The sequence below is a fragment of the Bombus affinis genome, chromosome 15, assembly GCF_024516045.1.
Source record: "Bombus affinis isolate iyBomAffi1 chromosome 15, iyBomAffi1.2, whole genome shotgun sequence".
In the NCBI taxonomy this organism is placed as follows: Eukaryota; Metazoa; Arthropoda; class Insecta; order Hymenoptera; family Apidae; genus Bombus; species Bombus affinis.
In genome coordinates, this window is record NC_066358.1 from 9,136,019 (window position 1) to 9,156,781 (window position 20,763).

At 45.2% G+C, this 20,763-nt stretch overlaps 1 protein-coding gene across 3 annotated transcripts in view; it reads right to left on the reverse strand.

Annotated features, from left to right (window-relative positions):
• Positions 1-455: 455 nt before the first annotated feature.
• LOC126924676 (uncharacterized) overlaps positions 456-20,763 on the reverse strand; it is a 44,995-nt gene continuing 24,687 nt past the window's right edge. For 2 of the 3 annotated variants that reach the window (XM_050739409.1, XM_050739410.1), the window contains exons 3-6: positions 6,179-6,322; positions 3,255-3,586; positions 2,860-3,134; positions 456-2,740 (exon numbers count right to left, since the gene is read on the reverse strand). In XM_050739409.1, coding sequence (XP_050595366.1) covers positions 2,032-2,740; positions 2,860-3,134; positions 3,255-3,586; positions 6,179-6,322 — 1,460 coding nt within the window. In that variant the 3' untranslated portion in view covers positions 456-2,031. The remainder of the gene's footprint in view (positions 2,741-2,859; positions 3,135-3,254; positions 3,587-6,178; positions 6,323-20,763) is intronic. The other variant, XR_007713625.1, reaches the window with a different exon arrangement.

Below are 20,763 nucleotides of genomic sequence, written 5' to 3' on the forward strand. Positions count from 1 at the left end.
TGATATATCCTGGTTGGATGTACCATAAATCAACAGACATGCTCTATTATGATAGGAACGAAAGGCTAATGATACGTAATTGAAACCGGATATAGTAAAAAATTACTTTCTTCATCAGTAACGCTATTATTACGTATTTTTCACGGTTTTTCTAGTCCACGTACCTTTACAACATTATCTATTCAAAATTATCTCTAATTAACGCGCAACTTTCAAAGCTAATCAGGTACGACTGTTCTCGACATGATTTATTTCTTTCGACGAAAAACTTTATTTTCAAAGGAAAATTGCGGTATAACGATTAATCGATAGATTTCAGCGTGTACCGCGGATGTTAAAGCATTTGATTAGTTTACTCGTACGTATAACGAGAAGTCGGAACGTTTCGGATGTCGTTATAATTGGTAACAGGTATCATCTCGCTCTCTACGACTAAAAATAGAACATCACACGTGTTAACTGGAAATCAGTGTATTTTAAAATAATAACTATACAGTAAGAAAATTACAAATCGTTTCTCGTGAGCGCTCGCAACTAGTACGCGAAGTATCAACAAATGTACAAAACGCTGGTCGTCGTCGCAACCATCGTCATACGCCGCAACGTTACCAACAACTGTACAAAAATGTTCGCAAATGCTCTTCCATTTTCTCTTCTTCAAGCATCAAAACGATTCGTTTCTAAAATATAAACGTCGCAAGATAAGTCGTCCGCACGCATCCAAGTAAGAAGGAACTATTTCTTCCGTAACTTTGCTATCTTTCGCTCCATCCACCGTAGTCTTTTACGAATCGAAACATAGATCACAACCTACGAAATGATGGAATTTCACCGGTGACGCGCACGCAAACACCGTGTCGATCGAGGAATACGGGTCATCGGTCGCTTCTAATAATATCGATCGGTCGCAGCACAGATTCCTCGGTGTACCGGAAGTGGCACGGCGTCCCAACGAGACCCGCTACATCCGCTGCGCACACGTGGGACCGCAATTACGCGATCATTTTCCCCGGTCAACAGCCTTGTAAATCTTCCGTCCGGTTCCCCGTGGAGGACGCCGCCGCTCTCTCGCCGCGGAAAAAGGGGAGAAAAAGACGCCGGGAGGATAATTTCTTGGGCAAATGGCGTTGTAAATTCCGCTGGTGCGCCGCAGCGGCGTTTCTGCCCCAACGGTTCTCCCGTCCGACCCAGGAAGTGGCACGTTATCCCCGTCAATGGACTACCAACGACTGCGCTCGATGCGTATCCATGGTTAATGTCCGCCGTGTGTTAATGAATGTGTCGACGAGTGCTGGCGATCGAATCCGCGCGACCATCCTAACGATTCGTCGCGAATCGCGATCCAACCTGCTCGATACAATTAGAACGTCACTCGCTTGGCTCGTTGGAGATCGATGTAGGCATCGGTCGCGGTAGAAATTGAAATTTTATGCGTCCCGTTGTGACTGAAAATCGAGATGTGCCCGCCGGCTGTTGTTAGTCGTCTAGCGACTATCGTTGATCGATTTTTACCAGGTGCATCGGAGACTCTGATCCTGTTTACGAGTAGAGCTTTTCGAAAGATCGTTCCGTTCAAGAACAGGTTGTTTATCTCGCAGAAGGGAAATTATAATTAGCAGGATGTTCCTCTCCACTATTCCTCTTTTAGTTTCATTTTTTACGCAATGGAAACTCGACAGTGACTTTCGATTTAGTAGCTTTAAGATCGATCCAGAGATTACAGATAGATCGATGAACCGATTACGCGTTCGTTATATCCTAGAATGTCGTCAGAATCAAACAAGTATTTTATTATTTCTCGATATTTGTACCTACCTCGTTTCTCTTTAGCGCATCTCGATATCAAAATTCTACGTTAAGCAATTCCTTTCTCGATTCGGTACGAGCGAACGCTCGATTATTTCGAGCAGCGTGAACCATCGACACCAGAAATTGCATTCCATCACGTCGAACCGTAAATGTCTCTTAGTCACTCGTCATACGCGATTTATTTTTGTCGATCGCACGATATCTCGTTCGAATCGTTGACGATCAGCAGACGGTGTTGTAAATCCCTTCCTCCTCGTCACCGGCGTTCAAATCGGACACTTCGGATTGAGGTAACGCCAGCTTTACGTAACCTCTGTCTTTCTCTCTGGTCCCGTTCTTCCCTCCTGGAGGCAGAGGAGGAGGAGGTTTCTCTTCCGGAGAACTAACGTTCGTAGGCTCGCAAATCTCCGCATAGATCTCCTCTGTCTTCGATGGCGGCGTTGATGGTAATGGAGTTAAACTGTCCCTGACCTTGGAATACGGAGGATCGAGGTCCTGTTGAGTCTGAACCTCCAACACACTGGTAGAAACCGATCGTTGAACTTGCTGTCTCGAGGATGGGGATGCTTGCAGTAGATTCGTTTCTGACTCGAGGCTGGCGTATCTCTCGGACCTCATGCCGATTTCCGGCCGAACAGCGAACGTGAACGAGGCCGATTTCTTGGCTGGATTCCTGCTTCTGCCACCCTGAGCTATCCTCGAGATCCGGTCGAGGAAGCTGTGGTTGTTGCTACTCGCTCGACTGTTGCTACGATCCCTGATGGTCGTTCGTTTAATGTGCTCCAGCCCCTCCTTTAGACTCTGAAGAATCGGTTTCGCTTCTGGCTTGGATTTGATCTCCTTCAGATGCAGTTCTTTTAATTGGCCGCCGCTGCAGGGCGGCTTCGGGGGCGCCACGCGTGGTTCCGTTGCTCTCTGGTCGAGTGCTCTTCTGGAATTTCAACGAAAATTCACCATCAATGAATCGTCGAAGATATTTGCGACAGAGACGAGAGAAAGAACGATACAAAGCAAAGAAACGAGTTGGATCCTTGTCAAGTGGATTTTTACCTGCAAGCCGAAAGTAACCGTTGCATCTTTGGCGACGCCAGCAACCGTGCTTCGGAAGGGCAGCCTAATCGCGCCCTTTTCACTCGGGGCGCCGTTGGCCCTGTGGCAACCAGTTCAAGTAGCTCGGGGACCGTGGAATTTGGTACAGGCCTCTCGGGCATCAGAGGTACCGCGCATCCTAATACTATGGGACCCCTCGTTGCGCCTTCCAGCTGCATCAGGCCACTGTAATCTCGTGGCAGTGGTATCGGCAAGGGTCCGGCAACCAGCCGTACCTATCGATGGAAATTTCCGAACTCGATCGTTATTATGCGTCGCAAGCTTTGCGATTCTTGCGACGATCGAACGAAACTCGCTATCCACTTTTTCCAAGAAAATACTTTGCTCGAGCTTACCCTAAGGGGAAGATCCCTTCTGGCAAGCTGATGAACCCTGTAGAGCACGGCGTCGCTTCCGGTGTCGAGGCTTCCGCTTTGACAAGTCGCGTAGAATTCTCCTCTGGCGGAAAGCGGCGCGAACAACTCGTGGCCGTGAGAATCCAGGCATTGCGCGTACTGATCTCGTTCCGACGACCTTGAACTCTTGCCCTCCGGGACACCACTAACGACACCGGAAATACCACTGGAAACCGGTGCCCTCCGCGTGTCTTGGAAAACCGCGGCCAGTCGCAGAACTTCCCCGGCGCGTACCGTCGTTTTTGTATAGTGAGCCCTCAGGTTACCGTTCTCTGAAACGGAAATTATCATTCTGCTCTGAATCGTTATTACGTCCCAAGCCTGTGATAATGATGATCTATTTAGAGTTTAGTCTACCACTCGAGTTTAACTCGTTATTAGAGTTTAGCTTACGACGGTTTCTTTAGAGCCTAGACGATCTGTTTCTCTGACAAAAGAAGAATTATAACGAAATATCGTTGCTGTTCGAACTTATAAATTCCGCAAGAGATCAGTGGAGCAACGAAAGAAATATTTACAGGGTTAATTAATTTCCAGTAACTGTAACGATAGATTTCTATGGCCCGGTACTTTCGCGTACCGCTATCTTATCACGAACATCGTGTTCTCTAATAACTGTGAAAGTCGTCGTGTTAGAAATTCTAACACATAGCTTTACTCGCAGTTTACAACAAAGTAGCTTCCACTTCGTTATTCCAATTACCTAACTTGCCTCTACCCACGCTATCATTAACAAACCAGCTTCCACCTTGCTTCTTACCGTTCTATCCATCCAGTCTATTCCAGTACTCTGTCTAATGAATCTCTTCCTAGGCTAACCAACCGAGCTAATAATAGTATTAACGCCAGAACACCGGCGACGTACGATTTTCTCGATTTTGTGCATCTCTTTTTCAACAAATATCACTATTATCGTATTTGTCGTTTTTTCGTCCACTAACATCCAGTAATTTTCCTCGCTAATTTTATACCCGATTAACCATTCTCTGCTAAAACGTCTAGTATACCATAGAGACGTACCTTACGCGTTATCTTTAAGACCAGACTTGCTCGTCGTTCCGTATACGTTCGTGTCCGAGGATGAACAACGCCGATTTAACGTGTCGTACACCAACTACCTTTCATACACGATTCATAATCCGATGAAAAATCTTTAGAAGAAGACCTTGCCCGTGTGAACGACGAGCTAACCGCGGCCTCCGTAGGACGAAATCACTTGCTCCCTTGCTTCGTAAACTAAGTACGGCTGCGGATCGATTTGGGTTAAAAGGGGCTGGCAGTTTCGCGGGATTTCACTCGGTTTGAACGTGGAATATCGCGAGAGTCGGCGAGCAGGAGAGAACTGGCGATAGAATATGGCGCGACCATAATCGTTATGGTGCATAATGGCACGAGGGCCGTGCGTATCGTAAGAACCCCAGCGGCTTTCACCGGGCCGCGTGCCTATTACGTTACGTGCTCCTCGCCTACGTTTAAACGCACGAACAACCGCGGCCGGCCACTCGCATTAACAGACACATTGACATTCGTGTCACGGCCAGTCGCTGCACCCAAGGGAATAATCCTTCGCGCGGACCGTGCGTGAGTGCACGCGCCGTGTTTGTGTGCACGCACCGGACCCCGATGCATTGTCACGTCCTAGACGAGAGACTCGATAGGGACAATCCTGACTTCGACACGGTTTCACGCTCGTAGCCCGTGAAGGAAGACCGTGGGCTTCTCACACGGATCCGTCCGTGATCGTGTTCCGTATTGTCGATGGTATCGGTGTTGGAGGATGGTCGTAGCGTTATGATGAATGTATTAAGTCCTTAGGGTTACCGAAGGTTTTGTGCAAAGAGGGTTTTTCGAATTCTTCTACGGAACTGTATTTCTTACGCTAGAATCTTGATTGCTCGAACGTTGCTTGTGGGGAAACGCCGATTACCCGACCACTGGATGTGCGAGGGAGAGATTATAGGAACGCGGAATGAATCACGCATTTATTTATTATTGTATGTATTTTATAGCACTGTCAATGGTACGATATTAAATCGTTCCATGGTAAACGTTATTTTTTTTTTATATATACGCTTTCGTACGAAAGACGGTGGACCGGTAGTTCGAAAGCAACGTTTACAGGATACTCGGTGTTAAGTATTTTTCGATTTTCTATTAATTCGCGCGTAAAAACTTAATCGAAAACGGTATAAGCTTGTCTATGCAACAACCTTTATTAGTTTGCCTTCTAAGCTTCATACGTAGGAACGTTATTCACCATTAAAATAATCATCCGACAGCGAAACCTTTCCAGTATACACTACCATTAATTCTCTACGACGCGCACTTTTCGTTTTCCTTTTAGCAAACGAAAGTACGGAAGATAATGACTTCATAAACGAGTGGTTTCCTCATAAATTTCTCAGTTACTTTTCTTCCCTAGATACCGCTACATCGCGTTAAGGTCATCTATTTGGATTCGAGCAAAAAGGCTTTGGTGTTTTACCGCGCCGATACGACCAACGGAAGTCGTAATTAACGAAACAGCTGATTCATTGGAAACGGCGTAACGCGTGAATACCATATGCGATCGGTGGCTGCCGGCTAACGCGTTCGTTTTCGCCGGGAACTTGGCGAAATTGTACGCGTGATCATCGCATTTGAAAACTTCTATAATATCATAAACGAGCAACTATTACAAACGCGCATTATCATTATGTTATATTATCATGCATTCGCGTTGTAGCACTCGTCGTACATAGTTTTACTTCAACCACGTTACGATCGTAACGAGCGAACGAACGAAACGTTTCCTGGTGAGCCGTGCAATTACGTGTCATTTACAAAGTAACTGTACAAGTGGATTAAACATTATTAAAACTTACCCATTTTCGAGTGTGTCAGCGTGTAAGCTCTCAGAGGTTTGGCAAGCAAAAACGCCGGAACACCGGCTCGAACTAATGCTCCTACTCTTCGGTACACCCTGGCACTTCCGGTACCACTGTTGTTCGACACAACGGAGAACCAGCCTGCAACCAACGCGAATCACCTCGTGAATATTATTCGATTTTTCTTTCTTACAAAAATTTTCTTGCTTCCGATCTTTTCGCCTTTAACTTTATCAACGTGTGCAGAATCTTCGCCTAATGTACGTCTAACATTTAGTTCATGGAGCGCAAATGCGTGGCTAAAGGCACGATGCAGATGCGTATTTCTTTAGCCAACGTCTATTTCAAACTGCTCGCAGGATATTTTCTACGATCCTGGGGGCAGATACGATATCGTAATAAAGCTCGAGATGGCTAGAACGATCAAAAGGCTTAGCCTGCTACAAATGCGTGGAAAATGTATCGGCTAATATCCAAGGATCGAGAGCTATAAATTTTCGATCGTTCGTAATCGATGGTAATTTGCATTAGGTCGAGTAATTTTATAACTCTGCATGTACGATATATCTATTACGCTTATTACTACGAGAAACTCAGTCGTCGCACTCGGTTGGCATAGTAATTTTCGCTTTCTCGTGCAAGCCAGGACACGCAAGCGATGGCATCTGTGTCAGAGGCCCGGTGCACCGTCGTTCCACAGTGCTCGTTTCGTCGAGCAGCGGTTCGTTAACGCGTTCGCGCGGTTCATTCTGAAACGGACGTGACAAACGTTACCGTTGCACCGTGGAAATGGCTGTTCCACTTGCCGATGAAAAACTAGCCTTTCGTAAACTCACGTCTGTGCCATCGATGTTATCGTCGATCGACGCTCGATAACTTTTCGCGAAATCGCAACGCGCACTTGACCCGTTTCATTCAGCGATATCATTCGTCTTACCCGGTCAAATGATAGATCTCTTCGCCTCCTAAGATCGATCGTTCGGGGATCTCGAGCAAAGAGTTAAACGACCCAGCAACGTTGGAAAAATCGGCGATAGATCATGCCGCGCGAGGTTCCAGGCTTAAATTAATAATTTATCGACGATTTGCAGAATATACGCGCGATTCTTCCGATAATTTATAGTCGAATGTAAAAACATCCGCCGGTTGTCCCGGCTTCACGTACAATGGAGGCGTATAAATCGCTGAATCGATTTGCAAGCGGTTTACATCGTATTTCCGCCATCTTGAATTGATTTACAGCTGGTACTAATGCGCGAGTTCCAATGATTGTTTCGTCCTTTCCGCGAAACGTCCTTTCCACGAATGTATTAACGTGGGTGTTTTATCGTCGATACAGCACGTTCGGTTTTATGAGCAAGTCGGAATTTATCGTCGATAGGCCACGACTGTCAGGTTAGATTAAATTACAATCTCGTTTCCCAAAGACAAAGAGGCTGCTCGACGCTTAACGCCGCGTAATAAATTTAACTCCAGGAACTTTTAATTACTTTCTTACGTTCTTCCATTCCGACCAATTTTCACGTTCTTCGTCGTTTATCGGTTTTCCAAGCTTCGTCGCGATAAACGATTTTACTATCGTAGATCCGTTTCACGTTTACGAAAATAAAGAAACATTCGCCATCTGCTATGTCGACTAAATCTTCGAAGGATTCTCGTCAAATTTTTGTCAAGTTGCCTCGATCGATTTATAGTTGGAATAGTAGTGGCAACTAGGCGATATTTCACATATTTCAAGCTGCGATCCGTTACTCAAACACGATACATCCAGATAAGTAAAGAGCCACCGTACGATGATATACATTTTAATGCATCGCCGTTGCAGTTCGTTCTATTACAGCTAGCTGGTACTGTTCCGTCATTAATATTCGATTAACCTGTGTCCCGTGAACAATGCAGTCGAGTCGTGGCTCTTCCACGATGTTTCGGCTCGTGGACCAACAGCTAGGCTGTCTCGCGAGTCTTCTTTTTTTCTTTCTGTTTTTAACTTCCTTCGGATCCAACTCCGATGTCGAGGAAAGTACGGTTGTATGGAAATTGGGTCTGCGATTGTGGAAACGGTAACAGCGTTGATCGTTAAAGTTTTTTAGCGAGATGAAATCAAAGACGGATAACGATAGTCGAAAAGAAAAAAAGAAAAGAAATTTAGCGACTCTATGCCGAACTGTGAACTCCTGAAATCGATGCTCCGGCAAATATATTTCGTTTACGAAGCAACCGTGCAATTGCGTAAATTAACCTATTTAAATGTTACAGCAAGAACGTACGAAAGCTACCCAATTTCTAATCAACGTATTACCTCACACGGATTGCACGCAAAATTGCGTCAAAAGCAATGGCCGAAATATGTATCGGGTGGCCCCTCGAGCTACCATACCGGTTGGATCAAAGGTACCGGTCAATTAGGGTCTGACAAAAAAATTGACGTAACTTTCTTTTTACCGCAGAGTTTTATACAGCGAAGACAACGTACTGACACACGCGTAACGTCACCTCCAGATAATATCGTTTAATCTTTCGCACGTACTTACCCACGCACACGCGGCTCTCGTATATAAAGTACGTACTCAAGCAATTACATTGGCAAAAATTACGCAAGGAGGAACGGAGCCGTATGCTAATCGTTCGTTGCGAGAAATGAAAAAGAAATCAGGCTATACGGATACTCATTAGGCCCGTGAACATTGCCAAATACATACCGATCCAGATTATTCAGATTCAGATCACTCTCATTATCTCGGAGGTCAGGGCAAGCTGGAAGTAAGAATGAATTCCAGTCGACGACTTTCACGTTGCGTAACGAGTCTTCTCTCCTTTTCTCTCGTTCGCGCGTTCTCTCGCTCTCGTGCACGTGGACACGCGTGAACGCACTAGCCCGGTGTGTGCATCAGCACGTAATTGATGCTGCTTTACGAGCAAATGAATTTAGCTACCAAATGAGGCGATGCTATTTGCCAGTCTTTTTTTTTAGGGTCGAGTAATACTCGCCTGGTAAAAAGCGAAGCTGAAAGAGATAAGACAGCTGTGGATGGACGATGGAATAGGTGTTACGCACTTTTTCCAGCAAATTGCACGAATAAGAAGGAGAGCAAGTTTTTATCCGGCGAATGCGAACGCCCATCGCGACTAAAAATCGTACGATATTTCAATTACTAAGGGTTAAGCTAATTACGACTTTCCTACAACCACGATCTACCTTCTCGTCCCTCGAATTCGCTTTCAAAAGATCAGAACGCGTATCAAAGCTACGTTATCTAGGACTCTCGAGCCGTCAACCCCACTATACGTACAGTACCGAATTTCAATCTTCCTTTCAAATTACTTCCAGCCACGTCGTTCGCAATCCGACTTGTCCAAATCGTCCAACAAAATCCCTGGACTTACACCGCAGCCCATCCGACTTTATTTTCAAATTACCCGACGCAAGATTTCACTCTCGACGCGTCAGCCATATTCCATGGTCCATATTCCATCCACGCTGACGCGTTCAATTTGTCTTGGGGCCCGTTTCCCCCTGTGCCGGCTGCTAAATTTCCACGGACGTGATGAGATATAAATGATAGGTGTCAACGTGCCACGGCGTATGACCGATCCCTGACCATCGCATCGTCTCAACGCGTTGTTGCGCAAGTCGGCCTTCGTCCGCCGGTACGGTCGCTCGTCTTTTCGTCGATTTTCCATGCAAATATCCTCCTCCTTCTTCTGCTGTTCCTCAGAAGTTCCTATCCAAGGGATCGACGATAAATAACGATCACCGTGGGCAAATTGCTGCCTCTTCATGATCGTCGTACTTTTTCCCTGGTGTTACGCGACTGTTCGTGCTGCTCGTTACATGCACGCGTGATCATTCGGGATTAATGGGTTTTTGCAAATGGATCGTACTGGACCATGCAATTTCTCAGTGGTTAGCGTCGGCAGGCCGTTTCAAGGAATTGCGCGTTCCTTCCCCCCTTTTTCCCTGCTTTATTTCTTTATCTCTTTGGATAAACGAGATAAATCGTTGTAACGCAACGATCGCTAAATGTTGAGAAATTTTCCATATTTGTATTCAGAGTGTGTTGCAATCGTCCCTCGAATAGAGCTCGGACGATTAAGACTGAATTGTTTCTCGCTTATTCAGCTTGCCAGGCCGAGTTTCTTCTCGCGGATTTTGTTCAAAAAATATGTTTACTCGTTATCCCGTGTCAAAAGACGCGCGTCTTGTTGTCGTACGCGTAACTGGATTTATTGAAAAGGTTTAAACTTTCGAGAGAGTTCGTTTCTGTGGGTAACGTACGTTGTGCCGGACGTGATTAATACTTGCACATTTGTTATCTCGTACCTTTACGATTAGCTAGAAAGTCGAAGCTTTAGAAAAGCTATATTTAGGTGCGATGAAAAATGTTCGTAAATATATTACTACTATTTTTATCGTCTGTATTGTATTTATCGATATATTTGTTACAATCACGAACGACCGAAAGACTGGAACTTCGTTTCCTCAATTAGTTGCCATTAATATAGAATTTACGTTATTTCCATTTCTATCGTCTTAATCAATTACCACTATCAATATATCGATATTTCTTATCCTGCACGACGATTATTAATCAAAGCGTCGGCACGCGCAAGAAGATCTTACCAACAATTTTATTTCTCTGTTAGATTTATACGAGTTAACAGAGCCGAGTCAATAGTACGTGCACACGTACTTAAACTTAGACGATAAGGATACTTTGGCGTAAGCAGAACTTTCCAGGTCGCGCCTTTTCGTAAGAAACACTTTCTTGGTAGCCGATGTTCCCAGGGTCCACATAATCAGCGCGATATTACCGCGAATCTGATAAACGCATTACGTTATACACGAAGGAAGCTTCCGTGACTGCACTTTCCAGCCGAGCTCTATTCCAACGAACGGAGGAATTCAAACGGTATTGTAAGGACGCTCGCCTCGTTCCCAAACCCGCTGACTCGGATGAGACTCGTCGCACGTAACATCGCCGCGTGAAAGGCAATTTTTCAGCATATCGCTCCGCGAGAGACTAGGAAGTCGAGGGATCCGCGTGTTCCAGGAAGATGCGCTATTAACGCGCTCCACTCTGTGTACGTATATTATTTTCGCAGCTATCGAGATCGACGATTCGTTGACAGCTTCGTGTCGTAACAATCCTGTTATTTGCCTTGCCGGAATGAATTTATTAGCCAAGGATAGACAAAATTGTTAATTGGATCGAATATCGATAAATGCGTGTAATATTGGAGTAGCTATCGTTGACAGTAGATGCTACGGTATAAAACGATAGAAATTTCCTTGGAAAATGATACCGCGTAATTGAACGTGGTCAACCAAATATAGAAATATAGAAAACACTCAAAGTGCGTTGTCCCACTTTCCAAAATAGAAACTTCTATTGCTTTTTGTTATCCATTAATCGGCGGACGTGTAAAGACCGAATCTTAGATTTCACGGTAATAAAATTGCGCTGTTTGCGCTACTATGTGGGTACAGGCGAGTTTTCAACCGTGTTAATATCAAACAAAAATACCGATTACATTCGCTTTCCGTAAACAATTGTTGACATTTACGTTGGCTTTAAGGTGCGCTTTCTAACACGGCTTTTTCGCAATCCGTGAACTCGCGCTCGTTTTAGAAAATTATTACGTGGTTTTGCAGTTATGTAAACAATACGCAGAACGCCTGCTCGTTGGCAAAAGTAGCAATGAAAATTCTGCTCGTAAAACGGCGAAAACTGTAGCTCGTCGAATATTTGATATGCGAGAGATTCGTTGAACGCGTCCGTGGATAGCGTGAAAGAAACCTGGACGTTATTATATCGCAACGTATTAACTTAAAATTTAGAGTAACCTTATCTACGTAATGAAATAACTTCGTTACGTTCGCCAACATGATATTTGACGTGTAATAGTTTTTGATTTCGTACGTAACATGAAACGGAAGCAATCGCGTTGTATGACTGTCTGAAATTGACTTTCGTACTTTCAAATTTTCTCGAAGTACTTAGTCGTCGATTAAGATCATTCTTCTGTTCTCTTTCCCTGATAAAAGATCAGCGGAATAATTAATCAATACGGATATATCTAGGTGCCCCGTCAGGCATTCTAATTGATTCGAAGAGTACTCATGAATACCGTAACCGTCCATCTCAAACTAGTTGTCAACAGTACTCTGAATAATTTGAACGTTGCTCTGCAACTTTTTATACGTCATACTCCAGATAAACACAGATATCACGTAACGTTGCTTGTACTTATTTCGCTTTTAGAAGAAACGCAGTTGTACGTTCCACTTTCCCAGTGAGCCGCTCGATTACCCGTTCTGCAATTATCGTCACCGTATATCATCGAGCTTTTCATCATGCAAACAACGGTTCGCTGGTATCCAACGTTCCGCACACTGTGTAATAGCGCGCGTGCAATATCCGTTGACGAGCTCCGTGTTGCTCCGTTACAACGATTTACAATTAAAAGCGAATTAATCAATCCGAAGGCGAGCCGGTCCGGCCCCGGCATACGTTTACGCGCAATCTCAACCGCATTCAGCGATTCCTCTCACTCGTATATCTTTGCCATGGTTTCCGTCATTTTAAACTCCCGCCTGAATAGTTCCACCGTAATAATCACCGGCTGAAATAGTTGGCTCGTTTTTCAAGCGTAACACACCGGGCCGCGACAGTTATGCACACGGAAGACACCGTTCAAGGTGGAACGAGTTCCTGTTAGCGATGGGAACGACACCCTCGCGATAGTTTCGCGGAAAACGTTCCACCGCTTTTTCAACGTGGCTGATTATTCGTTCCATTCGCGTACGTCGCGCCGTCGTGCGTGTCCGATAGCTGACACCTCGGCCAACGTATCCGTATCGAGCCTCCTTATACACTGGCTGCAGCAAGCCGTCCATTCTACGATTCTACGGTCGCTTCGATTCGCCGCTCGATGTTTTTCCGTCAGCTGGTTCTTGGAATTTCGTTTAGTGTTCCTTTTCAGCCAACTACTGGCAGGCTGGTATGGTTTAATTGTAATTTATTTGCGGGTTGTCTCGAACGTTGCAAGCGTGGTATGCGCGTAAGGATACGGTAGAGGTTTTTGGTTCTTCGAGTTTCGTTCAGCGTGTGTTTCTTCAGGGTGGTTGGTTTAGTATGCTACGAACGTAATTTATTTTTCGGTTATTTCAAACGTCGAAACAAGATACGCGGACGGATTTAGCGAATCTTTTGGCTCTTCGAGTGCCATTTATTTTATTTCCTCGAAGAAGCAAAAAGACACCCTCGCGTTTTGCCGTATGGCTGTCGTTGAGTATTTGTTTCGAGGCTTTCGATCGTTGTTAGAATTAGTTCCATCGCTAGTTCCTGTTAATCGCTGTAACATATCCCTGAAGAAAATGTGTGACACACGATCGCCACGTGTATCCTTGTTAATCCGGCATACGATCTGTACCACGGTCGTTCACACCTGGTTATTTAACGCTATAATTCACCACGCTCTGCGTAACAATTTGCAACTGAATCGATACGATCGTTTTTCATCTTCTCGTCAGCTCGACCGTGATCAATGGCGACTTCTGTTCAATGAAAAGAAATCGTCGTGACGTATTATTTCTAGCGTTGGCAATGAAGCGTTTCGATACCTTCAATCCACCAAGGACCTTTGTTCAATTTCAAATTGAAAACTTCAGATTGCCATTAAACGGATTAACATTTTACGTGTAACAACGTCAAAGAGGAAATTTGTGATAGTAACAGTTAGCATATAAAGCAAGAGACGTTGTGTACCACGAGAGATCATTAAACGAGTGCCAATTTGGAAGCGTATTCGTATTCTAAAACGTTTATAGCATTGGGAAAAAACTGTTAAATACCTTGATTACAATCGCAGATTAATTTACAAATTAAGACGTCGAAAGTAAAAGATTTGTAATCGCGGTACAACGCGAAACAGAGTTTGTACAACCATTTACGAGTCTGCATCGCCTTTCCTCTCTACTCGTATGAAAAAAAAAAAAAAAAAAAAAAGAAGAAAAGAAGAAACGGTATCTTGGACACCACCTTATCGTATTCCAAAGCAGCACAGGCGACAAATTTTGCAATCTGACGCGCGTAAGTAACACTGACGCGGTCGCTGCCCGATCATTAATCAAGCTCACGATCAGTCTGTTCTAACAAATATCGAATTATATATCGCGTACGTAGGTAGTATCTCGACTTTCTATCTTGGGGGATCGTTGCACAGCGTCCCCGGACCGATACGTTCACGATCCTCGTAAATTCACTCGTAAACCGTACGTTGTAGGCTGAGACGAAAAATTAAATCGATCCCTCGCCCATAGCCTCGGGTTAGGATCGTTGCTTATGCAACCGTGCCGCGTCGATACTTTCGAGAATACGGGGGCCCGGTGAAGCACACCGATTCAGTTAAATGCTTTCTCTCCTTTCCAACCTCCTTGGGATTACGACCTTGTCCCGGCTCTCTTGTCGAGCCACTTTCGATTTCTTCCGGGCTGGCCAGCCACCAGCCCCTACCGCCGACTAATCTGCTGCGTTTTTCGCTTCTTTTTTCTCTTCTGTTCACGCCCGTTTCGAAACCGATTACCGATTTACCCGAACGGATCCGCTCGGTGATATTTCGTGCTTTGTTGCGCAACTATTCCTCGCGTTCCGATCGATTTGCCAAGTACCAAAGTAGAATGGACTCGTGCTGTTTATTCCGCGCTCTGACATTTTCGAATTGCGCTTCGTTTTGCGCGTAATTGCGGATGCGGCAATAGCAAATAGCCACGGGATTGGGTTCCATTCTCCTATACACGACTGCTGCGTAATTTTTCGGTAATATCAACGATATTTAAATCGAGGCATCAAATTTTTCGAATATTTTTTTACCATTTGGATAGCGTGCTTAGGATCGTTATCGCGTTGCAAAATAAACGGCTTTCCAATTGGTCGTTGCCGAGACGGCGCTGCATTCTGCCGCAGAATTTGCAAGTATCATCCAGTTATTAATTTTCCATAAATACGAACCAAATCTCCCATACCCAGAAACCATTACGGATAATGATAAAATAATCACTGAGACCATTACCGACTCTCCAACATCTCTTGCCTGTGGCTTCAAATGTGTTTTCTCGTGTCTCTCTTCTTTGCATTCTCGTGCATACCGGCACGCGTTATTACCAAAAATTTCGAGTTTCGATTCATCCGTCTATGCAACATCTGTTTTCAATCTACCGCCTGCGTTAATGACGATTCTCAGCAGATACGAGCTTTTTCTGTTCGCTTCATCTTCCCATGGTAATGGTTTCCTGATAGCGATGCATTTTTTCCAGAGCTCAAATTATAGGCATGCCGAACATCTCGTTTGACGAAGATCTTGTCCGATCAACGATCTCGTCTCTCTCTCTCTCTTTTTGTTTTTTTCTTTCTTCAATAAAATTGAACGATGAGCCGCCGGAGATTGAAAATATTCGCAAAGACAGATAGAATGTTAAACGAGATGGAGACGCGGACGCGATTTGACTTTTTCGAGGAATGCGAGCGCGCGCGAGAACGTTTCCCTCGAGTTGCAACATTCTCTAGCCTTGAAATCGTAACTCCAACGATTCTCAGAGTCGCTCCGTTGCCCGGTGATCGCAAGGTTGTGCCAGTAATCAGGATATACCACGATCCTTTCGAGCAAACCGGTCACGAGGACCCGCGAGGTGCATCGTCGTGTTGCAACGTCAGAAGGGTGCACGCGGCTGCACATTCTTTCGAAAGGGAACAAAGTGCGCCGGTTAGGCGCTAACAATACCCACGGACATGCCACACGTTCTATTAGCCGCGTTGGCAATCGGTAACGACCGTCAGCGAATGCACCGTCCTCGCCGTTTCTCTCGCTGCGTACGCGTACTCGATGTACGAGAAAAAGTCGAGAAGCAGAGGAATCAGCCGGAACCTTGGACGAATGAAATTTCCGAAAAGCGTTAATCCGTATGATCGATGTATTTTCTATTAAAATAAAAAACAAAGATCATCGCCTTTTCGCTCGTATCGCTGCTTCGATATTACGCGCTGTATAATAACAGTAAACAACGTTCATTTATTCTACTATTTCGTTTTACGCGACACGCCCATCAGCCTAAACGCCACCATAAATCAAACACCGCTACAACTTGTTCTTGCACGAACTCCGGAATCCTTTATTACACGAAAAGTAAGATTCGAACAGCCGCTAACCGCGTATCTTTAATTACAGGCTGTCCCTTAAACAGTCGCTAGGAGGAAGAAACATACGGTATCACTCGACGCGTTGTCGATTTCACGATGGAACGCCTCGCTGACCGGCAGGTAGCTAGTAATCTCGAGTTCGAGCGTTTCTCTCCGTCTTTGTCCGTTTCTTTCTCCATCGTGCTCGGTGTATCTCTCTAAAAAAAAAAGTCGATCAACCCGTGAGGCAAGGATCGCGAGGGAATCAAAAAGCCACGTAACGAACAACGCAACCTGTAATTAACGCGCACGGGGCTTGCAAGGCTCGGCATTATCGTTCAGCCACTAGCTGGACCGCTATTACTTCCTCTACCATCGGCTCTGTTTCCTTTACCGTAGGTCAAGGTCTTTCAGTGCACGCCACTATCGATGCAACGAGTTTAAAGACCCGCGGAGATCCAGGAAGCTGGTCGATGACGCGATACTGCAAGTCACAGTCGCGTGAAAAAGGTTGATACAACGCGTCGCTCGCTCTCGTACTGTTACGCTCGCGAGACCGCGCATTCGTCGACTTTCATCGTCGAACGCGTTTCGGTTACGCCCGATCGACGACGTTTCTTCGAGTTTCTCTTTGACAACCGGCAGAACGATCCAAATGCAAACGAACAAACAGCTGGTTCTATATCTCTACTAAAAGAAACATCGTACAAGATTCGTACGATTGGACGCGCACGCTTAAAAATCATCTGCAACGAAACAACTAGATTCTGTTCAAGTACTGCAAATAACGCTTATTACGAGATACGTAAGCGATTTGGTTGGCAAAATTGCATTTACGTGCTTACCGGCTAAAAAGTACAACATAACTTTGAATACGCAACTAGAATGGATTACACACTTTCGTCCCCTCGGACGCAAATAAATCAATAGAATAACGTAGAAAGCAATAACGTTTTCAGCAGTGCGCATTACCCCCGGTACCACCACGACGTCAGTGAATACGCGAACACCGCGATAACCAATAGAGAATGAGCAACCGTTGAAGGTCTGCGGCTAAACTCTTGGATGGTGAACCGAGAACGAGAACCAAGAGAGCCAGGATCGTCTCTGCTTCATTTCCATCTAGGCGAAACGGCTCTCACGAACCCCTGGTGCTGAACACGAGCACCAAGAGTGGCAACGACTTCCTATCCAGTGGTTCGGGCTCGGCCAATCCACGAATAGAATCCCATTATCGCCGCAAATTATATTATTAATTGACCAAGCAGATAGCGCGCTATTCGAAGGATCCGGGCACGGTGGCCGTAACCGCGGCAATTGCGACTCCTCGGTTCCCCCTTTCGGGAACGAGTCGTTCCATCAGACATCGCCATAGGATATTTTCTTCGATGCAGCCGAGCGAACCACCGAAAGCACCCTGCGCGCAGCCACGTGCATCCCCCTGTTGGCCGCGGCCCCCCACGAGCCAAGGGTTAAACGACTCGTTTAACCTCGGCTTCGTGGCTGTTGGCGGTGGATCACGTGGTCCACTCTCTTTTCATTCCCTCGGCTCGCCGGTTCGCCCATCTCTGTTTAGTGGACCGTGCTCGTGCAGCAGCCGTATCATCAGCGCCTCGAACATGGCCTGGCATTAGCTCGCGTGGCTATAATACTGGAAGCGAGTCCGCGAAACCGGAAGCGATTAGTCAGATTACGTGATCGGAGGCACCGTTCGAAGCTGAGCCGCGCTAAGCGTGCCTCTCCCTGTCTGTCTCTCGGTGTGTACATGTGCTACCGGTAGTCACGTATACACGCTGGTCCCCCCTGGATCGTCGGCTCGTCCTGGAAGTCGCGTCCGGGGACTCGTTTCATTGGATTAAGTCAACTCGCTGGACCGGTAGCTACGAGTTTGTTCACATGGCATGATGCTAGAACGGTGATGCGTCTCGCGGCTCCTTTTGCTTCTAGCTTGGACGGAAGAGCAACGCGATGGTCTTAAACTTGGCCAGGTTTTACGTGTGCCAACGTGTCGTGGAGCTAGGCGAGGTTGAAAGTTCTCGCGAAACGGTGCGACTAGGCACGGTGTAACACGCCTGATGTTTTTACAGCGTGGCTCCGCTCTAACACGATTAGCAGAATGAAGGGAAGCTAAGCGAACATCTGGATAAAATTGAGAATCGCTCGGTCTTGGACGGGTTTTTGCGTTACGCTGTTAACAATTAGGAGTAAAAAGTTTAATAGTAGAAAATTTGCCAACAAAAAGACGCCAGTAAGTACGATTACGTTGGGATGGTGGCGCGACTAGATGATTCAGTACATAACTGTAGTTCTGAACGAACTCTGATTGTGAATGATCGAGCAACCGTGCCTGAACAAGGTGGAAATCGGCGCCGAGGAATTGGGTAGCTAAGAATGACCGATGATCGGTTTGGTACTATAGATTCGACTGGGAGAAGAATTACGTAAAAACGAGCGATTAGCTGGTGACTTCAGCTTGTCCAAAAAAGTAGATTCCCCGTTATTCTTTGGTAACGTTCTCGGGATTTCTGAGCTCGGGATGGAAAGGATCTCGCCGTTCGGGCTTTGGCGGCATGTACGGACTAAGAGATTTACTTAAGAAATTTACGTAACAGTAGCATCGTGAATTATTAGGAGTTAAGCGATGACGTATCGACGTATTTTTACGTTTAGCAGATACGGCACCTTTGGTGATTTCAAAGAAATTCTCTAGCAACGAAATTATTTGCTCGAACGATCGAGTTTCACGACGAGAAATTATGTCAGAAATTAATTATAATTGCTGTTTAGTCAAGGATATAGTTCAATTATCGATAAAAGAAATATTATTGGAAGAAATGAGTTTTCTAATAGTTGGAATAAATTTGCGTGTCTTCTCTCTTGGCAACTACTTGTCGAAAGGATCTCTCGTGGATAAAGTTTCGTTTAAATTTTCTATGTAAAGTTGCATCTGTTCTATTTCTTCTTTCGTCCAATAAAGTCGAATTTAACAGTTGCTCTGACGAGTACAAGTAAGAGTAATAGGTGGATGAACTGTATCTCCCGCACAGACAGTAAAGAAAGTCATCTAGTCGTATTAAATGATCTAATTAGTCGGCCTCAGTTATACCAATGCAATTGGATTAACCAGTGCAGGATGTAATACGTTTACTGTTTAACAGCTTTTATTATCAACAGGCTAGTTCTAAAATTCCCATACATCGATGAAAAATGTCCGATATACGCGAAACGCGATAGCAGTGAATCGTCGTAAGCCGAGTTTCTTTTATTCATATTTCGTCTGTGTATTAATTTCCTGTAATTGTGTTCAGTTCGTTGCACGTCTCTGTTTGCGTAAACTTGAAGATCGAAAGCAATTTACTAGGTTCGAAAGATAGTCGGACTTTATACTTCGTTCAGTTCTATTTGCGAGTATTTTCGTATCGCTTCCAATAAAAGCAAATTCTTCGTTGAATTAAAGCAACACCAACCGTAATCTTTAAAGCGCGTTAAAGCCTAAGTTTTGCGGTATCCCTGATCCGTTTCTCTCATCCGTCACTGTTCAACCGTGGTCCATGCAGCTTCCTTTTCCTTGTGTGGCCTAAGTGGCCACTTTGGCGGAGGCAGACCGACGGTGGCGTTCTAGAAAAGCAATCAGAGACGACTACGAAATTACAGGATGCCAAGTGCAACGGGAGCGCAGTGGGGCCGATACGTTGCTGACCCGTTTCCCTCGATTGCCATCCAAAGAGAATTTTTCGGTTAGCGAAACTCCGCTTCTGCTTCGTTCCGGCTTTATCCACAGCTAGCGTAACATTGTTACGTGTCATTTTCTAAGGGAATGCGCGTTTCGCCGCCCGACCGACTCTACCGTGCCGTGGAAGCGCCACCTTTTTTTCTCCTTTTGTTTTTGAAGAAACGTCTGATGATTGTTTTACGGTTGCCGAGCTGTGGTTCTCTTGGGAAACTGTTCATTACCGACGCGTGAAAATTACCGGTTTCGTGTACGCTGGTCTTTATTTTTGCCTTCAAAGAAGGAGCGAATGGTGTCCTTTCTTTACTCGTTTCGCAATTTTCGCTCGATATTTGCCTTGTATCCCCGTGAATCTGTAGAGAAATGCCAGGACACTGGGAAAAACTTTGCTACTCGATTATAAGCAAGGAAACTGATGGCCCTTATCAAGACCGCAACTTTTCAATTGCAGAATATTTCGAGAAAATGTACTCTTCGGACTGAGGATCGAATGGATCGCTTAGAATTTCTTGACAAGTGCAATTGTACGTCAATTTATTCCAGGATATAACAAATATGCCGTTGCATTGGGAATTAAATTTCTCACGTTAAACTGTACGTATCTATAACTGGCTGTCTATCAAATATATTGGAAGTTCAAAATTTATCACATTTGATATATGCGTGATCTACGGCGG